At 25.9% G+C, this 19,354-nt stretch overlaps 1 protein-coding gene across 1 annotated transcript; it reads left to right on the top strand.

The window, feature by feature from the left end:
- The first annotated feature begins 5 nt into the window (after nucleotides 1-5).
- On the top strand, nucleotides 6-17,429 carry LOC111028747. The gene is made up of 20 exons (XM_022307487.1): nucleotides 6-653; nucleotides 711-871; nucleotides 4,110-4,346; nucleotides 4,735-4,921; nucleotides 5,700-5,860; nucleotides 5,930-6,061; nucleotides 6,120-6,305; nucleotides 7,341-7,523; nucleotides 7,595-8,254; nucleotides 10,131-10,283; nucleotides 11,023-11,319; nucleotides 13,238-13,382; nucleotides 13,447-13,533; nucleotides 13,782-13,909; nucleotides 14,656-14,781; nucleotides 14,850-15,054; nucleotides 15,646-15,791; nucleotides 15,883-16,098; nucleotides 16,878-16,979; nucleotides 17,263-17,429. Exons 1-20 carry the CDS (start codon nucleotides 554-556, stop codon nucleotides 17,335-17,337), a joined length of 3,687 nt encoding a protein of 1,228 aa, XP_022163179.1. The 5' UTR covers nucleotides 6-553; the 3' UTR covers nucleotides 17,338-17,429.
- Nucleotides 17,430-19,354: the final 1,925 nt, after the last annotated feature.

The following is a 19,354-nucleotide window of genomic DNA, read 5'->3' as shown; positions in this document are numbered from 1 at the left end:
GTAACGCGTGTGTCTAGAGATAGTCACTGTAAAATGGATGTGTTCAACTTTAATTCAATCATTTTCTCGTTTGGCTTTGATTGGTAGGCGGCTTAATATGAAATGAAATGAAGCATTATAATACATCGAACAGAAGATTATTAGTTGGACTGTGTAGTAGTAATTAGGTACCTAATTTATTATACTTAAAATGTTGTATATTTTGTTTTAGAGAAAAATTAAACGGAGCCCTTTGATTTTAATATGTAATAATTTTACTACATTAGTACTTATTACTCATATAATATTTAAACAATTAAAAAAAAAATTGATACATACTTCCCCTTCCTTATGATCATAACTAATCCCGATGACCATCAACCCTGTCGATATTGAATGTTGTTAGCAACGAGTAACGACTGCATTGGACTGCGGGGTCATCGGCGTTTCTTGCTACCTTGGACAAGATATTTTTTTTCATTAGTGTTAGATTCTATAGGTAGGTACATCATACTTTTTTGTATTTTTTTTTAAAATCATAAATTGATATCAATGAATCTAATTGAAAATTTAAATGAAACCTCTCATACAGAAATGTCGAAAAAAATTTCCAAAAAATGATGTATTTGGTTTAGGGCCAAATATGTGCTATGTTAATTATAATCTTCCTAGGGGTAAGTAAAAAATAATATATTAAATTCATAATTAATTTTTCAAAATTATTATTTTAGCATTACCTATGAACCAATATCAAGTAAAAAAACTGATTAAGGATGGAAACTTGCAGAGTTTGGAAGAAAAGTTACTGAATGGTGAAGGCTATAAATTAATTGGACATTATTCGTCAAATCCTAAAATCAAAGCGTTTTTGCAATCAGTTCCGATTTATATAGTAAATATACGATTATATTTAAATGATTTTACAATTTATTTAAATTCAATAGATTATATTAGTTAAGTGTACCTATTAATTTTCCAGATGCATATGAGGTATATATATTAGGCATTGTATTAATATTTTGATTTTGTAAGGAAGTACAAAAAATTAAAATATTTCCGTTTTAAAATGTAATGATGTATTTTATATTTTAAAGATAATAATATGAAGATTTTTCAAACATACGATTTAAAACATTTAATACAATTAATAAAGTTTGTTTTGAACTGTACTGAATTTAAAGTTTGAACTTCAAATTCATTATATAATGTACCACCATACAATTTAAGTACATTACCCATCTAGATATTATAGTTTAAAATTTTAAATCATTTTAACCTCACAAATTATTATTATTATTCCTTGTAAAATAGTTTATAAAGGAACCCGAGGATTTAAATTTCGTCTTGATTTAAAACGCTTATAAAAAAAAATAGTGAAATTTATATTCGATATTCTATATTTATGCTATAAGAAAAACTTGTGATTTACTTTCAAACCTTGAATTATATTTTTAAGCTCATAAAATACACAACAAACAAAAATGTTATCTTACATAGGTAAATAGAAAAGGTACAAACTAAGAAAAGGGTAGATTTTCAAATATCTGTAATACAGATTAAAAAGACCCAAAATATTCTTAAAATTTAGAATGCATAGAAAATATTAAAATAAACATTAAGTAAAACTTTTAAGTCGCTGCAGATATTTGTTATTGAAGTAGGTATAATTAAAAACAAAATTGAATTTGTCTAAAACTGATATCGGGTAAATACCAATTCCCGTAATTTTTTGGTTGTGTTTTTCGGATTGTTTTGTAAATAATTGGGAAATTGATACACGGTGAAACTAAATATGATTTTCGAAAAGAAACGTCCATCAAAGTCAAAGATTGGAGCATTATTTTAACTTTAAAATATGTCTTCAAACACACACATCATTTTAAATCCAATAATAAATTCATCCCCTCACTTAGAATCTTAAAAATTACGTAAGTGAATAATTAATAATTATTAATTAATTTAATAAAATAAAACCTTGAATGGATACTGTTTAAGATGTACTTAAATGTTATTACAACTACCTTTATAGTTTATTGTATAGAAATCATTAAAAAAAATATATTGTAATGATTATTATATGTATGAAGTATAATAAACAAAATTATTTAATAACAAACCCAGCACGCTACACGAAATTCTGGACCACATATTAAAGCAACAAACAAAGAAAAACTTCTTTTTTTTAAAAAACAAACGTATTTTAGTATTTAATATTTTTATTAATTAATTAAGATATTAATAAGAAAAATTATAAAAAACAACCAAAAAATGTAAATAGTTATTATGTCTTTAATAATTATTGTAGGTAGATATATAATATATTATATGCTCAGTGTACGCTAAAAGATGGTTCAAATATAAGTAGTACAATTCATAAGTATGGATTTTATACATATTATATTTAATTATATAAGTGTAAAACTCAGGTAATATTTGCTTTCTTTGATTATACTCATTTATTTGAAAACGATCAATATTAATACTGTAGGTCAGATATGTCGTGTTTAATGAAAATGATGACATAACGTACTTATATATTAATAAATAACTCAAATAAATATGAATAATTCACAATGATATTGAATTTATGGGTTATATAGTAGTCATAGTTATAGTTATAATGTTATAATTTAAATGTCTCAAATATTTCAGAGACACTATTTTGAGGCTTAAATTTAATTAATATACTTCGGGAGCTTTTTTTTTATAAATAAATAAGCCTGAAGACTCCCCTCCCTGTAATCAAAAACACTTATATTGCAAAGATGTCCATTAATTGTTTCTCTCTCTACGATCTCAACATAGTATAATGTCTTATACTTTTATGTCATATGATTCACTCTAAATTAATTTAGATATCAAAGTGGCCGGAGGATAGATTGATTCAAATAAAGAGTCATTTCTTCAAAGAACAAAAATAGTTCACAATATAATTAACTCAGTGGGGCCAACTATACATTATATTTATTATCTATATTCTGTAAATAAACACTTAAATTGTAATAGTAATAGTCTTTTTCATGTGTTTCGTTAAATTTTCCTCAACATGAAGATTAGACATAAATGTTAAACCTCATTTATGCCTTCGATAATTTAAAAATTTTAAACAAGCTCTCCATATTTTTTTTTCATTTTGTAGGTATTTTATTTAAGTTTTTAACTTTTGTTTATGTGTGTTTAAATGTTATTTAGGTAAGTAGATAAAATTAATTTTGATTACAATCCTTACGTTAGAATTTTTAATTGAAAGGTCCTCAATATTTTAAGTTTAAATACAATGGTATTTTGTAATCTATACACAAGGTGTACTAGAACTATATATAGAACTAATAAAATATTTGTTGTAAATTCAAATATAGGATAACCGTATTTATAATCAATTAACAAATGAAAAAAAAAATGCAGAAATGACTTTGTTGTAAACCTGTAAATACACATCATACAATTTTAAAATGCATATTACATATGTATACAATAATTGTATAATATTATCACATTACATTGATATTTGTTGTAAGTGAATCGAGGGATAATAAATTCAGATTTCCAAGAATAATCTTATAAGTTTCATATTATTATTGAAAGAATATATACTACAAATATATATATTCATAAAAACTATTTGCATCGAATACCTATAACGTATCGATTTAATTGTTTTATACACTTGGTCGAGCTTAAAGTGATATCATAAATAGTCAGAAATCATGAGAACGGAAGTCGTAACGATCGGACAAATATTCAGGAGGCGATATATTGCAGTTGACGGGTGTTCTGGGTTTCTGACTTTCATTATTTACTATATTATACTATCTATAGTATAGGACATACACATTAGTACTATATAGTACCATATATATACATTATGTACCCAATAATATACTCGTATAATATAGAATCTTTCATTTAGGAATTTGTAATTTTAAATTAAAAAAAATACTTAACTATAAACTTAAGTAATTTTAAAAACCAGAGATGTACAACGTATGGTTATAATTTATAATTTTCTATCACTAGATAGTGATGTTCACTGTTCAGTGATGTATCATATTCTGATATTCATATATATAATATTATATATAGTGACGATATTCTATATTGCATTCAATAATTTGCCAGTGATATTGTAGGCCCGTATGGATATGCTGCAAGATTCTGCTTGTAAGGGAAATTTAAGAGATATGCAATTATTATTAGAAAATGGAAACACGTCAAGAAATATTTACAAAATACTTCCTGCGAAATTAGTTTGCAGCAAAGATTTAAATGGAGTGACTATACTGCACAAAGTCGTTTATTATGACTTTTTAGATGTTGTTGAGTGGCTCGTTAAGAACTATCCACAAACTGTCCACATTAAAGATAAAGTAATAGTTTAAATATATATTTAATATAAACTTGCTTAAATTAAAATCTGGCTTATCAATACTAATTACCCAACAATATCAATTTATATAATATGATTTATATTTTACAAAAGAACTTAGACTAGGTAGGTAATTACTAATTAGAACAGTTAGATACTCTGTAAGTACAATACTTACCTACACATGATTCTAATAACGTTTACCATAGCCTTACTGCATAATTAATTAACTTAAATCATCATTATTGTAATAGTATTATTTTAATTTATGTTTCATAGTATTCAGTAACATTAATTTAAATTTTAAACTCTTAAAATTTTTTTTTTTTTAGAATTTTATTAAAAATCTAAGTTATTTTATATAACTGATATGGTTTTTTAACTTTTAGACTTTGAGAATTCCATTGCATTATATATGTTCCTGTTCAGAAGTTTCACGGGTTTGGGATTTGATGTTAGAAGCCGGTGCTGATCCTAACACATTAGATATAAATAATAAAACGCCAACTTATTATTTAGAGTACAGTGAAAATATTACATTGCCAAATAATTATAAAAGCGATGGTTCAGATAAAGGTAATTTAATTTCTGTTAGAATTAATTTGTAACATATTTAAGAGTTTCGAAAAAATATTGTGATTACTTGTTCAGTTTATATTTTAGACTCATAGTTATAGTAATACATATAGGTTATGTAAACATTTAAAGTAAAAAAAAATTTATATTTTATTTTAATATATAAAAAATATTCAAAACCGTTTTTATTCTTTTAAAGCAGATTACAATGATTATATTATATTGTTATTTTTTTTTATGCCATTTTATTATTTTTCTAATATATTTGATAAAAAATGAACTCCAGTAAACTTGTTCCAGTGTTCAGTATATCTGTGATTGTCACCTTCTAAATTACTCAAATTTTATTTTTGCATAGTCTTTGATTTATTGGTTTTATTTTTTTAGTACCGTATTTTTCAAAACTTTAAAATAGATGTGAAAATCGTGTTGTACTCTAATTTTTATTTGTCTTATATCTAAAATTGAATGGTTTATTATAACATTTAGTTAGTGTTCGTCATTTAACTTTTAAATTCTCAGTCATTACATGTAAAACTCTTCATGATAAAAACATAAATTATTATGAACATATTCGTTTTAAAATGATGAGACATTGATGCTAATGCACTGGTCGTCATTGATTACTATTATAATTATTAGAAAAAATATGGCTTATACATATTTTTATATAAATATTTATAAGAAAAAAAACAAATCTTTGCCTTGTGTAACGCAGTTAGTGCATATGTATGTATTTTTGTAAGATTGGTTGATTGTATTTTCCTAATCTCTATAGAGGTTCCTATAAAACCTTCCAACATAAGAATATGGATACACGAATGTAACATAAAACAGCTTTCAAATGTCATATGGTCTGGACTGGGAGATAAGTTGTTGACTGAGACTAGCAAACAAACAACAGTGAACAAGTTTTTGAAAGCGGTGCCCTATATAATGGTAACTTTTAAATGTCTACACTTTTGTTGAAATACATTTTTTTAGCATTGCTTTTTTCATTTGTTAAAGGGTATTATCAAAGAAATTCATAAGGCTGTTATTGACGATAATCTTGTGTTATTGAAAAAACTGAATCGTGATCCTGTCCCTCTAGAAGTCTTAGCTAGTAAAGACAAGAATGGATTAACGCCATTACATAAGGTTAAAATTTATTTTTACTTGCAATTCATACAATAATAATGAAATAAATTATTTTCAGGCTGTAGGACTAGGTCGTCTCAGTATTGTAGAATACATATTAAATAAAAATCCAAAAATAGTGAACATTAGAGATAATGATGGTAGAACACCACTGCATTATGTTTATATTTCTCCGCCAAAACAAATTTCACTTATGTATAATAAACTTGTTGAAGCTGGAGCAAATGAAAATTTAATTGATAAGGTTTGTCGTCAGTGCTTATGCTTACACACTTAATATTATGTATCTATTATTGAGTCATCGATTTTTCCAATGCTTAAATATTACAATAACTTAAGCATGTTTTACCTATACAATTGGTTTATTAAATTATGAGATATTTGTTTATAATCATAAATTCATAAATCATAATCAATAAAATAATTTTTGTTATATGGTTATAATCATTATTATCGTTATTATGTACATACAATTTTACATAACGTACTAAATCATATCGAGCTGTGTATGGCTTTCTCGTCGGAAGGCTCTACTGGCAACAGTCATTGTTACTGCAGTAAGCGCTCTACTGTTTTTGCCACTCTAAAGCAATATTTAAACAATATTATATTCTTGTAAGTTGCTTATTAGTGGATTATAATTTATAACAGTGGTTTTATTGACGAAATAAATAATACCTGCTCAAAGTTATTATAAATAGGTAGTGTAGGTATTATTAAAAAAATTATAAATAGCTAATATATTATTAAATATTATTATATCAAATAAACGGTGCTATCGTCTTTGTCTAGTTATTTATCCCTAAATATCAGCTTTTAAATTGTATTCTTTTAAAATATATTGAAAAATTAGAAAAAAATTCAATATTTGTGCTATTTCCCTTAAGATAAGGCGTTAAATGTGCCTCATTAATTGATTCCTTTTCACCGCATTTCAATAAGATACCTCAATAATACCTGCAATAGTTAACTATATATTTATATCTGTTATTATGATATAATATTATAAATTGAAAGCATATAAGGAGTTGTACTAAACATATTTTTTATAATTTTTAGCCTCAAAATCCTCTTCGAACTTTCTATACTTACTTGCATTAAATACCATAAATGTAATCGTGTGGTAGAGCGCAACATAGTATAAACTATAAAGTACAACTGAAGTTATATAATGCATTTTTATAAATATTATTAAATATTATTCAAATTAGATTTGAATGTTTTGTATTTAAATACATTTCGTGATGATAAAAACATGAATTTCGTTTTTGTATTTAAGAATGGTAGAACTCCTAAAAGTAATGGTGCGAAGATAAATGACTTTCCACAAGATTTATTAACCGTTCTACCAAAAGCACCAAGAATTGCATCAGAGTTTCCAGCTTCTTGGGACTGGAATATTTTCTATGAACCTGTTGATAAATCTATAAGCAAATTAAAATCTAAAAATATGCCAACTCAAGTACGTATCTATTGACATATAAAGTTTATAGACAAAAACCTTTCTATATAAGTGTTTTGTTGTTTGTTTAGGAACATGAAATACAAACACATTCAACTACTAGTAGTACAATAAAAAAAAAACCAACAAATATTGATTATACCAACAACGCTGAAATCACAAATGACGATAAAAATATCGATAGTATTGAAATTGGAAAATATAATGTTGGTACCACAAATAATGTTGGAAATATTAATAATATTGATGCCGTTGATAAAAATGAACATAAAGAAGAGATCAATCCTAAGAATAGAACTAAAAATGATAACAATTCCTTATATATTAAATCGGAACAATTAAATACTGACGATAATATTGATAACGGTGAAAATAGCGAACCTGAGAATAGAGATAATAATTTTATTTCTTTATACTCTCAATCGGAACTTCAAGACATTGACGATGTTGATAATAAAGAATATAAAACAAATAATGATCCTCATAATAGATATGACAATTATATTTCATTATATAGCAAATCTGCAGAATTTCAAGACACCCGTAGAACAAACAACATTGTTCCAAAATCTAATAGTCTTACGTTGGGTGAGGTCAGGCAAGCATTAAATAATGGTCTGTTGGAAGAAATTTTACCTATGGATGGTCCGGTATACAGAGTTAATAGTTTAAATGATATAAATAATATTGAATATTCTGATAATAATGAATTGAAGTCTACCGAAATACAGGTAAAAGAATTGTTTGATAATAACGTGAATAAAAGCACTCCTTTTATCGTTAGTTTTATATTACTATGCATAAAAAAAATAAAATATGATTTTGGACCAGGCCAGATTGTATATTTGTATCATTTTTTACTCAAATTAAAATAGACTAGTTTCTGGTTATTAAATCTAGGAATTAAAAGTAAAATAAGGAATTATTTATTGAAGTATTATTTTGTTTCTTCCAACTTTATAACATCAATAATAAACATATTTATGTAGACAATCAGATGATACAATTATTAATAGTTGATGAACGTTAGGAATGTATCATAGCGGCTTGAAGCGAGTGATGTAATAATTATATAGGTAGGTACCTATTTAACAAATTATTGAAACAGGTATTTTTATTTACTTGAAATAACAAACAACAAATAACAATTTATTTATGTAAAAACAATAATAATATAAAATACATGGATGAATTCTTTTCTACTTTGCCTCATACTTACGAGCAGTGGTGTATTGCGGGGTATCCGGGGGTATACTCACTTCTCTAGTTTTATTTTTAGCGTATATTCTAGATAAACGACGATACTCGGGTATATGGCCGTATAGCCCCCTAATCCATATCTCTATCAGAATTTTCGGTGATGAAAACACAATGTTTTATAATTATTTGTAATTTTCATTTATCAGATAGTATTAAATATTTACTATTACAGACGGTTTATACAAATATCAATATATTATGTCTATTTTTAACTTGTTATGCTTGGAAATTTAGAATAATATGTATAAATGTATAATTGTATATATTTAAATGAGTGTCGAGTGTGTAGCCATGTGGGTATGACATATGCAGCCGTACAGGTAAAACTGTATAACGTATAAGTATATGCATTATGCATCATATTAATATAATATATATATTTCCCGTAACTCATTCTGAATCGTTTAGTTATAAATTCATAACAATGATTATTAAAATTAATTTTGTCATATTATAAGAATGTGAGTAACAAAATACAATTCACAACATTTGGGATGAAATATTTACTCAACATTTTTAGTTCATGTATAGACAATTTTTGTTTTAATGATCATACCTAATACGTTTTATTTTAAGAGTTTATTCAAAACGAAAATTCGTTGTGTGGTTTCATTGTTTTTCATTTAGTTATGCGTTGAAAAATACTTGCATAGTTCTAATCTGATAATTATGATAAGGGCTGTAAGCGTATTCTAGCGAGTAAAACAAAAAATTGACTTGATATTAAGATTGTATCATTGACACCTAAGATTTAACCACTTCAAGAAAGCGTATGCCCACGAATATTTTTAACAATACCCTATCGCAGACGAGTCCTAACCTCTGGTTAATTATTAAATACATTATTTAAGCTGGACAATGAAATTGCATTATGGCATCAAAAACTTCTCGGGGGGGGGGGGGGGAATGCCCTTGTTGCCCCCCCACAGGTACGCCACTGACACAACCACCTGAGGTTCAGAGACTATGCCCAGCAATAGTAGTGCTTTTGGCAAGATGATAATTTTGCACCCCCCTCCTATCCTCAAAAATCCATCAAATGTTGAGCTCCCCCCATAATCATTGAATACGCTGAGCCCCTGACTGGCGTCACCCTTCCAGGCCCTAGTTCCGGCTCTGCTGAGGTTATTTTTATAATATGAGGTGGATTATACTTTGTAGCTGAGGATAATCTAAAATTCAATAATTGTATTAAAAATAAAAAGTTACACTTTTCAACGAAAAATATTAAGTTTTTTAATTTTTAAATATAACAATATATTTACATATTACCTAGCTATAAATATTACGTTTTTAAGTATCATAATTAGAATATTTTGTAATTTCTTTATCTTTTCTCATATTTAGGAACGTATAAACTCAGCTCAAATAATAGTAAAACAAGGTAGCCTCGAACAAATAGCTGATTACATTTTAGATGGTAAATATGAAAAACTCGAAGGAATAAGATCAGACATACCAGAAATTCAAGATTTTCTTGATAAAATACCATTTTATGCTGTAAGTATTGAATTATTGACAGTTAATATCCAGTTAATATATATAGGAAATGGTTATTATACATTTTATAGGTAATTTAATTATTGAAAAAAGGTTTAAAAATAAATAATTTTTAATTAAAAGAAAATCATTACTTTATTTTTCACTAGAATGAAAGGCCAGTACAAGTCAGTCAATTATTACATTTTAAAGAAATAATAAATTATTGCATTTAAATAAGAATCCTGAGTAGAGTTCAATTAAAACAATGTCCGTTTTTTAATACGAGAGTATAAATTGTCTTATCATTTTTTAACCTTTTAAAAAAATGGTGTTCTTCTCTATACATTCTATGTACAAATTTCAATCAATTTAATCGAAATGGTGTGCATATTCTGTAAGAACATTTTGTGGTTTGTATCCTATTCGTCATGGCTTTTTATAAAAAGTAAATAAATACTTTAAATTTATGGTGGCGAAATTAATTTTGTCCCATTTGTGTACGCAAAAAAATAAATAAAACTTTAAGTTGTTTTTCAATATGATAAAAAAAAGAATAAAACAATGTTGAATGAGTATTACAAAAAACTATCTAGTAAAATATTTAGTACTTAATTTTAGTTTCGATATTAAATATAATATATTATAAGTCTGTATGAGATTCTAAGTCGATCGAAATTGTACTTGACTATTAATTTTATGATGATGTATTTTTTTTGTTATGTTAGCCATTAGAAAACTAAAATATTATAACTTTCAGAATAAAATTGACCAGATTCATCGTTACTGTGCTGTAGGAGACTTGGATGAATTAATTCAGCTTTTAGATAGAAGGAAGTTCTGTTTAGCTCGTGAATCTAGAAGTGGCTTAGGCTTAACTCCTTTACACACGGCAGTTATCTATGAACAATTTGATGTGTTTGGATACCTGATGAATAAGTTTCCAGAAACTTTAAAATTGATTGACTTGCAAGGATGGACTGCAATAGATTATATAAATTATATGCAAGATAAGACATTTATAGATCAATTGTTGGATAGAGAAACTCATTTAGAGGTAATTTCACTTTTGATTCACTTGGTTCTGTTACTAAGTATTTAGTTCATTGTTAATATATATATATATATATATATATATGTTCAATGCTTGATATTCAATAATTTAGTCTCAAAATAACGAAAAAAATGATTTATGCAAAAAAGTATAAAATACAAACATTTAAGAATTTAATATCCATATACTAATTTAACTGATATTGGCTTTTTTTGTAATTTCAAGATCTTAGAGTGACAGACATTTAACTGTATTTAATTTTAACAAACAATTTGTGGAATTCATTTTGGAGTCTGTTGTACATGATGCTGTTTTGACTTTTGAGTGTTTACGACTAGGCTACTGTAATAGGTGACATATTATGTTAAATTTAAATTGAATGATAAACCATTGTTTACGAAAAACATTTCTGAGTTCAAATGAAATTAATTTTTTATATTAATACCATGTTATTGTATTAACATTTTGTCTACACGGTAAATAGATATGTTGACAAATTCATATTTTTATCCAATGTTCAAGATATTATCATGAATGTTCATAATTATTTAAAAAATATGCGCTATGCGTTCAATTTAGGCTAATAAATGTGGTATTTATTTCATGCATGTTAAGATTTTTTATACATATATATTATATATAAATTAATATTATTTGTCTGTTTCTTTTATCTCAATAGACTCAAAAACTAATGGACAGTTTTCAATAAAAGTTACATACATAGATTTTTTGATGCTCTGGAAGTGTTTATACTTCAATTATTGTTTAATCCTTGTATATAGGTTGATTTTTTAAGCCCCCATTTTCCCCATTAATAGTACATTTATTCAAATTCTAATTTTTAGAATATTCAAAGCACAATTAGAGACCGTATTTTCAAATTGCTGATTTTTTTTGTACTACTTAAGGAGTATCCTGTGGAAGTATTCTGTGTTACAGATATAACAATAGTTCTTACGATTGGATATAATTTTCTGTATTGTAATAAATTTTTTCATTTAGGTTAATAAATCTATTCTATATAAATGTAAAATTGAGTATCGACTAACATCTATTATACTTTATTGGAGACAAAGTGTATGTTTCTGACATTTATATTGTGCTAAAAAAAATACTCAACTGATTTTGACAAAAAAAAATTTAATAATATTTCAACTGAAGCAAAACTATAGATAGATATATTATAATAATAGATAGCCGGCTAATACAGATACTATTAGTCAGGTTATATCTCATATATTATGCCATACTCATTGTTTCCTTTAAAGATTTGTAAAATATTAATTTGAAAGCACGACCAGAAGAACTTAAACATAACCATGTTTCTGTCTAAAAAATAATTTTATGTGAATGACTTCAATTTTCAAGTGAACTTTTCGAACACCGATTTTTTCCAATAATTGTTAAGACAATTATCACAAATTTTCTATTTTTGACCTAAAACCATCATTAACCAACAAGATCTGGTTAGAATTTGGTTAAATATAATTTACTTAATATAATTACCATTCTTTTGGCAACAAAAAAGTGATAGCCAACCATAATGTGATTGATCATGCGCGTTTAGGATATTTTATATTACTGTACTACTGTTGTCTACATTTGACCCCAAAGTTCATCTTAGCAAAGATATTATAGATACTAATTTAATATTAAATTTAAAAGTGTTGTTGGTTATGGTGAGTAAACATCAATTTATTTGTACTTTAAATTCATATATTAATAACTTATTAATATTTGTATATGTAAACAGTAAACACATAGGTAGGTGGTATATCTATTTCGTCCATCATGGCATCATAACCCGCCAACTGTTGTCAATTAAAAAGTGATTGAACTAATTTTGTACTTGACAGTTACATATTATATGAACCCTTGTTGTTGGTGTGTATCCATAGTAATGTTCATGAAATATTCATAGGAATTTCAAGCTGATTACCATACGCCACAAACTTTTGGAAAAAGTGATGTCACATTTGATCCAGAAAAGATACGTAAAACTTTAGGTTACGTAACTTACGTCACGGAAACGGTCGAAGAGGAAAATATTGATACAGATATGGATAGTTAATACAACTGAAATGATTTGTTAAATAATAAAATTAATAATAATTGATTTTATTTACTTAGGATCTTCTAATAGTTCTGGAAAATTGCTCTCAGTGGTTATGAGTGCAAGTCAATTTTCTGCAGAGGACAGAGAATACTTAATAAAAGGTAATTGAATACTAATTTATTGATTAAATTAATATGATGCATTGATGCATATTATATATTAATTGAAAATTAAAATGTATTATTGACATACATTTTTTTTCAAAGAACTGGTTGAAAAATTAAAAGGATAATTAAAATTATTATTCTTAAATTATCACTATCAGAGCTGTAATAAATTGTCAAATATTATTTAATATATAAGTTTTCTACAGCATTACAAAAGTTATATTATGTAATATTTATTTTAGCCATCAGAAAACCACTAACTTCTGGTTTGAAGGAACTTATAAAACGTCGACCATCAAATCCCACTCTATACTTGGCTGAACATTTGACCAACCATTACGATGATCCGCAATTAGATCAAGAAAGCGGAGTAAGTTTGGCTAAGTTAATATAATTTAAAAACTAAAATTTAACTATAAGATAACTATTTAGTTAACTATTCTTTTTGACATATAATGTAATTCATAATAATTTTTATGTGAGATTAAATTTTAAAGATTGTAATAATTGAATTGTAATTACTGTATTTTTTAAAATATGTACCTATTAATTTTTATCAAAACAAAATGTCTATTTAAAAATATTATAGAAAATAGAATAGTAAAAAAAAAACGAATTTTTTTTTTTGAATTTAACAAATACTTAACCCTAAATTTCCTTCATTTTTTGGGAATTATTGCTCTTATAAAGGTTTTGAATGTACATTGTATTCTTATCCTAAAATAACTGGTTTAATTTCAATTGAAAATTATTGTATAGTTGATTTATTTTTTATTGATTTTCTAATTTCTTTAGTTAACAATTTCTGTTCAGACTATCACAATATTATGCTAATATATTTTATTTGTATTATGTTTGTTACATGATTATCAGAGTGTTTGATGGAATATTGTGTCTAAATATGTGCATTTTATTTACAGCAATAAAAAATATCACTAAAATACAGAAATATTTTGATTTTAATGAACTATATTTTATGATTCTCTGTCCTCAGTATTTTAAAATTAAAACATATTAATAGTAAATCCATAATTATGATTTATAATCATATCCTATAATCATGGTTAGCTGAAACGTTCCTTTATGGTGGTTTCATTGCCACTATATTGTGTTCAGGTGTTGCAACCCAGAGTTCAGACACAAGGTATATTCGACGGAGATCAACCTCAGGTTTTTGAAAATATATTTAGACCTTGGGATGTATTCAGTAACTATCAGCCAGAATTTAAGAAAATTAGTCGTGTAAGACGTTTAGATGATATAATTATTTTTATTATACACTATTAAAAATACTAATTTTATTTCGTTAGGATGAATTTGGGATGAACATGATACATTATGCTGCATCTAGAACACATAACCGCAATGCATTCTTTCAGTTGTTGGAAGAACTTGATGCGAATATTGCACTTCGAGATGAATATTATAGAACTCCAAGAGATATTGCCATGAGTTCGAATATTGGAGAAAATGTGAAAACTATTGATAAGTTCGTGGTTCATATTATAGCCAGGGGTAAGGTATCAGAAATGTATTATTAAATTATCATTAACATATTTAATAACTTATTATATTATTAGTGTAAATAGAAAATTATGCTTTAGTTACTAGTTAGCACATTCATGCTTAAGACAAAAAACTGTTCTACTATTAAACTGAATAACCTACTAAATTAAGCCCTCAAACATTAAATGTTGATAAAAGTAAAAAAAAATACATATTCATAATGTTCTGTTTGCAAAAAAAAAAAATTCTTTGTGATGGTTAATAATAAAATAAATAATTTTGTAGCTAATAACAAGATTTGTTAATACAAAAATACTGTAAGAAATTAATGTTAAGTATGAGTTTTCGTATTTATTTAGATGTTCCAACGCTGGATGGTCCTTTCACTTAAACCAATAAATTATTATTTTTTTGATTTTTCTAATTTTTACACTGTTTATTAGATATAACTTCTGCTTACTGTACTAATAGTAATGTAAAGATTGTTGATATTTCTAATAAAAAAAATATCTATTCAAATTTATTGTAATTAAATTAATGTACATCACTATGAAATTCAGAATTTTAATTGTATTAATTGTATTAAATTCACATATTTAGGTGAACACAACAAAGTAATAAATCTTTTATTGGAAGGGTACAACCATATTTTGGATTTGAACACAGATAAAGACATTTTGACATTGCCATTAAGTAGAGGTCACTCTCACTTATCAGCTATCCTTCAAAGTATACCGACTTTTGAAGTTAGTAAAATAGTATACAACTATATAATTATAATATGAACTAAACAATATTAATCATTTTGGTTGGTTTGAAACAAAATATGATATCAAGGAAAAACGAAAGCGATTACATCGAGAAATTTTTTTGGGAGCCCAGGATCAAGTTGAAGAAATGTTGCACGAGCGGGATGACGAGTGTGTCATGTTGGCTATGGCGAAGAACGAACGAAGTCGGTGCAGTTTACATATAGCTGTGCTAAGTCAGAATGAAGAGATCTTACGGTTAATTGCGGAAAATTTTCCTACCACATTGTTTGTGCTTGATAACGTAAGAGAAAATAATTTTATTTTATTGTATGGACTTATGGAAATGATTACGATTTTAAAGTTCTTTAAATATTGAATTGATATTCCTATAAATCCCTGTGTTAGCAAATTGTACTGTTTTAGTAAAATGTGTAATCATGTTTTTATTAAGAAGACGCCACACTTATAAAATATGTTGTCTCAGTCTTATAAACGTATAACATAGATAACCAATTTGTGATCAATAGTTCTAATTTAGTTACTAAACTTAAAAGTAAGAAAATTATCTGTGTTTTGACATGGGTTGTGTATGATATTTTAATTTGTAAGTTAGTTCTGATAATGTTCTGTAATGTTTTACATACTTAAAAAAATTGCTTAAAAATTAAAACATCGCAAAAACATGTAAAAATATAGATGATAACGTTCTTGGCTTTAATTTTGGTAATAGGTCAATTCACTCATTATACGTAACCTTTAGAAATTAGGTTAGGTACTACAGGGAATTTACGGCTGAACACAAATTTGTTATGTCATACGTTTACATGACGAAAACAACACACGTTGGTGTAGGATTCTCTTAAAAAATAATAGAGAGCTGCGGATGACATTCGTTTAGCTCCCCAACCCCCACTAGATTATTTCAACGCTCTAGGTGTTTTATCAAAAATATTTTTATATTAATTCAAAGTTCAATTTTGACAAAATAAGAGTTCTTTATAGGGAGGGAAAATTTAATCGATCACTGTAAGTATATAATTGTGTTTATATACCTAATGTATATTATGTTATTTTTTATAGATTGAACGAACCGCACTACATTACGCAATGTCTGTAGATCAAGTGGAAACAATGAGTACAATTTTAATAGGAAGTGGGGCCAATCGTATAGCTAAAGACCTGGTATGTATAAATCAAATTATAAAATCTACGTCATCAAAAATCAAATTAATTTTGTAACGAATATTTATTTAGTTTAAAAATGGTCTTAAACTAAATAATTTAATAACAATGTAATATTATATTAATTCAATTAATGAAAGTATAGTGTTCTTTTGATTTTCATAAATAGCTTTCCCAGAGACGACTAATTTTTTTATATTTGTATTGACTTAAATGGTATTTGTCACATCATTTTTAAACGCTATGCAATTTCATTAATTAAATATTTTTTTATAATTTACAGAAAGGCAGACAATGTAGTTATTATTTCATGAATAAATTAGACATTCGAAAAATGTTGGAAGAAGAGAAAGAATAACAAATGTAGTTACTTTCTTTAAATGTAGATAAAATAATAAATTAATTGATATCAAATATGAAATTAATTAGAGTTTAAAGAAAAAATAAACTTTATTCAGTGAATTTGTTATACAATTTTTATTTTTATTAAAAATTGAATTATTTAAGCTTTAATTAAATAATTTTTTTTATTTTTAGGAGAAAATATATAACCTATAACGTAGATTTAATAAGTATATGTGGGTTAAGAATATAATAGAACATGAGTTAGGTATATTATTTGAGGAAAGAAGCCTCCAGTGGCGTATGCAGGAATAGGGTTCTAGGGTCCTAACCTAACCTCCTCTGAAATTTCTTACTTTTACAAAATAAAATCTTATTTACCACTATAATATTAATACACAGAGTAGATTAATCGTGGACCATTTTTAATAGATATAAAATAAATTGTAAAATGGCAATGAAAAAATATCGAGAGTCATAAAGTCAGTCTTTTTTGGTTTGTTAAGAACATTGATAAATCTCTACCATAGTGATTATTACTCCGTTTATTACAGCCTGAAATAGCTGACCATCGATCAGATTAAATACTCTAAATTTAGACGTAGACCAACTCTATAATTTGTTTTAAGTTTTAACCAACTATTTAATTACTATTTACCAAAAAATAATGTAAATGAGGTTGAATTGGACCTCCCTCACCTATGGAATTGTTATTAATCTTAGGTAAAAGTGTGAATCCCTAACTGAACTAAAATCGTGCGTATGATGCTATACTGGAAATCACCCATTGATGACACTTTTATTTGAATTAAATAATAGAATATGTATGATAGAAAGCTTTATAAAATAAACGAGGGAAATATTTTTTTTTATCTGTGATTGTTATATTGTAATGCCTTTAATAATGCATTTATTAAAACTCCTATTTTTGGAATTTCTAAGTGTGGTTAAAGAGTAACGACCATAATTTTCAATACATGGAGTTGTTATGTAATTGAAGCTGTATCGCGTGGAAAATATAAATATATACTATATAAATATCGATAAAATATATTTATTGAAATCGCATAGTAAATTTGTAAAAATTGACAAAGTATAATAGGTACTGGACTAGAAATACTACATTATACAATATACATATATTACACTTATTGTGTATGTTATACAAAACTATCTATTATTTGTATTATTTACAGTTTAATAACTCAGAAACCACTCATTTTAATTTACATTTAATATATTATTAAGCATCAACATTTTCAAAAAATATTAGTTTTCATTTGGAAAAAAGTTTGTAGCGTCACAAAATACTTCTTAAATTGTGTATGAATTTGAAGTATTTTAAAATATGGCCTTACAGATTTATAACTTATAAGTATACTTAAAAACATAGGAAATCAAAATCTGAATGTTTAGTGAATCACACCAAATTCATTGTGGTAAATCATTGATGAATCGATTTCACGAAATAAATATTTTATTATTTTTGGTTGTAATAAATCAATCAATAAACAATGAACATATTATTTATCTATCTTGTTCATTGTACTATTAATGATATACTATATTGTAATGAAGAAGCGATTTATATTAACATAGATTTAAAAACATTGTATTATGTCAAGCAGTCTTTTCAGTAAAATTATTATTTACACATTTTTTTTTCAATTGGTTTAACTAGAATAGGTCAGTGTTCAACCTATGATCTATGCAATACCACTCAGTGGATAATGGAAGCAACATGATGATCTATGTCACACAGTCAGAACTCAGAAGAAAGGAATTTAGACTCAACCAGTTTTAGCTTGTTTGAAACTGTAGTAATAATAACACCTATATAGGTACTTAAAATAGTATGCTATACAATTTTAATTTTACTTAACTTATACATATTCACTTATATCGTATTTTACTGTGTTGAATATATTTTATAAGCATTGGAAAAATACCATATTTCCGAGAAAAAATTCTATTGGAAAAATTAATTTACGACAGTGATTGATGTACCCGATTTGCCTATCTATAACGCCGTG

Source organism: Myzus persicae, unplaced genomic scaffold, assembly GCF_001856785.1.
Source record: "Myzus persicae strain clone G006 unplaced genomic scaffold, MPER_G0061.0, whole genome shotgun sequence".
Taxonomy (NCBI): Eukaryota; Metazoa; Arthropoda; class Insecta; order Hemiptera; family Aphididae; genus Myzus; species Myzus persicae.
Note: the sequence above shows the minus strand (reverse complement) of the source record. Positions and strands in the feature narration are given on the sequence as shown.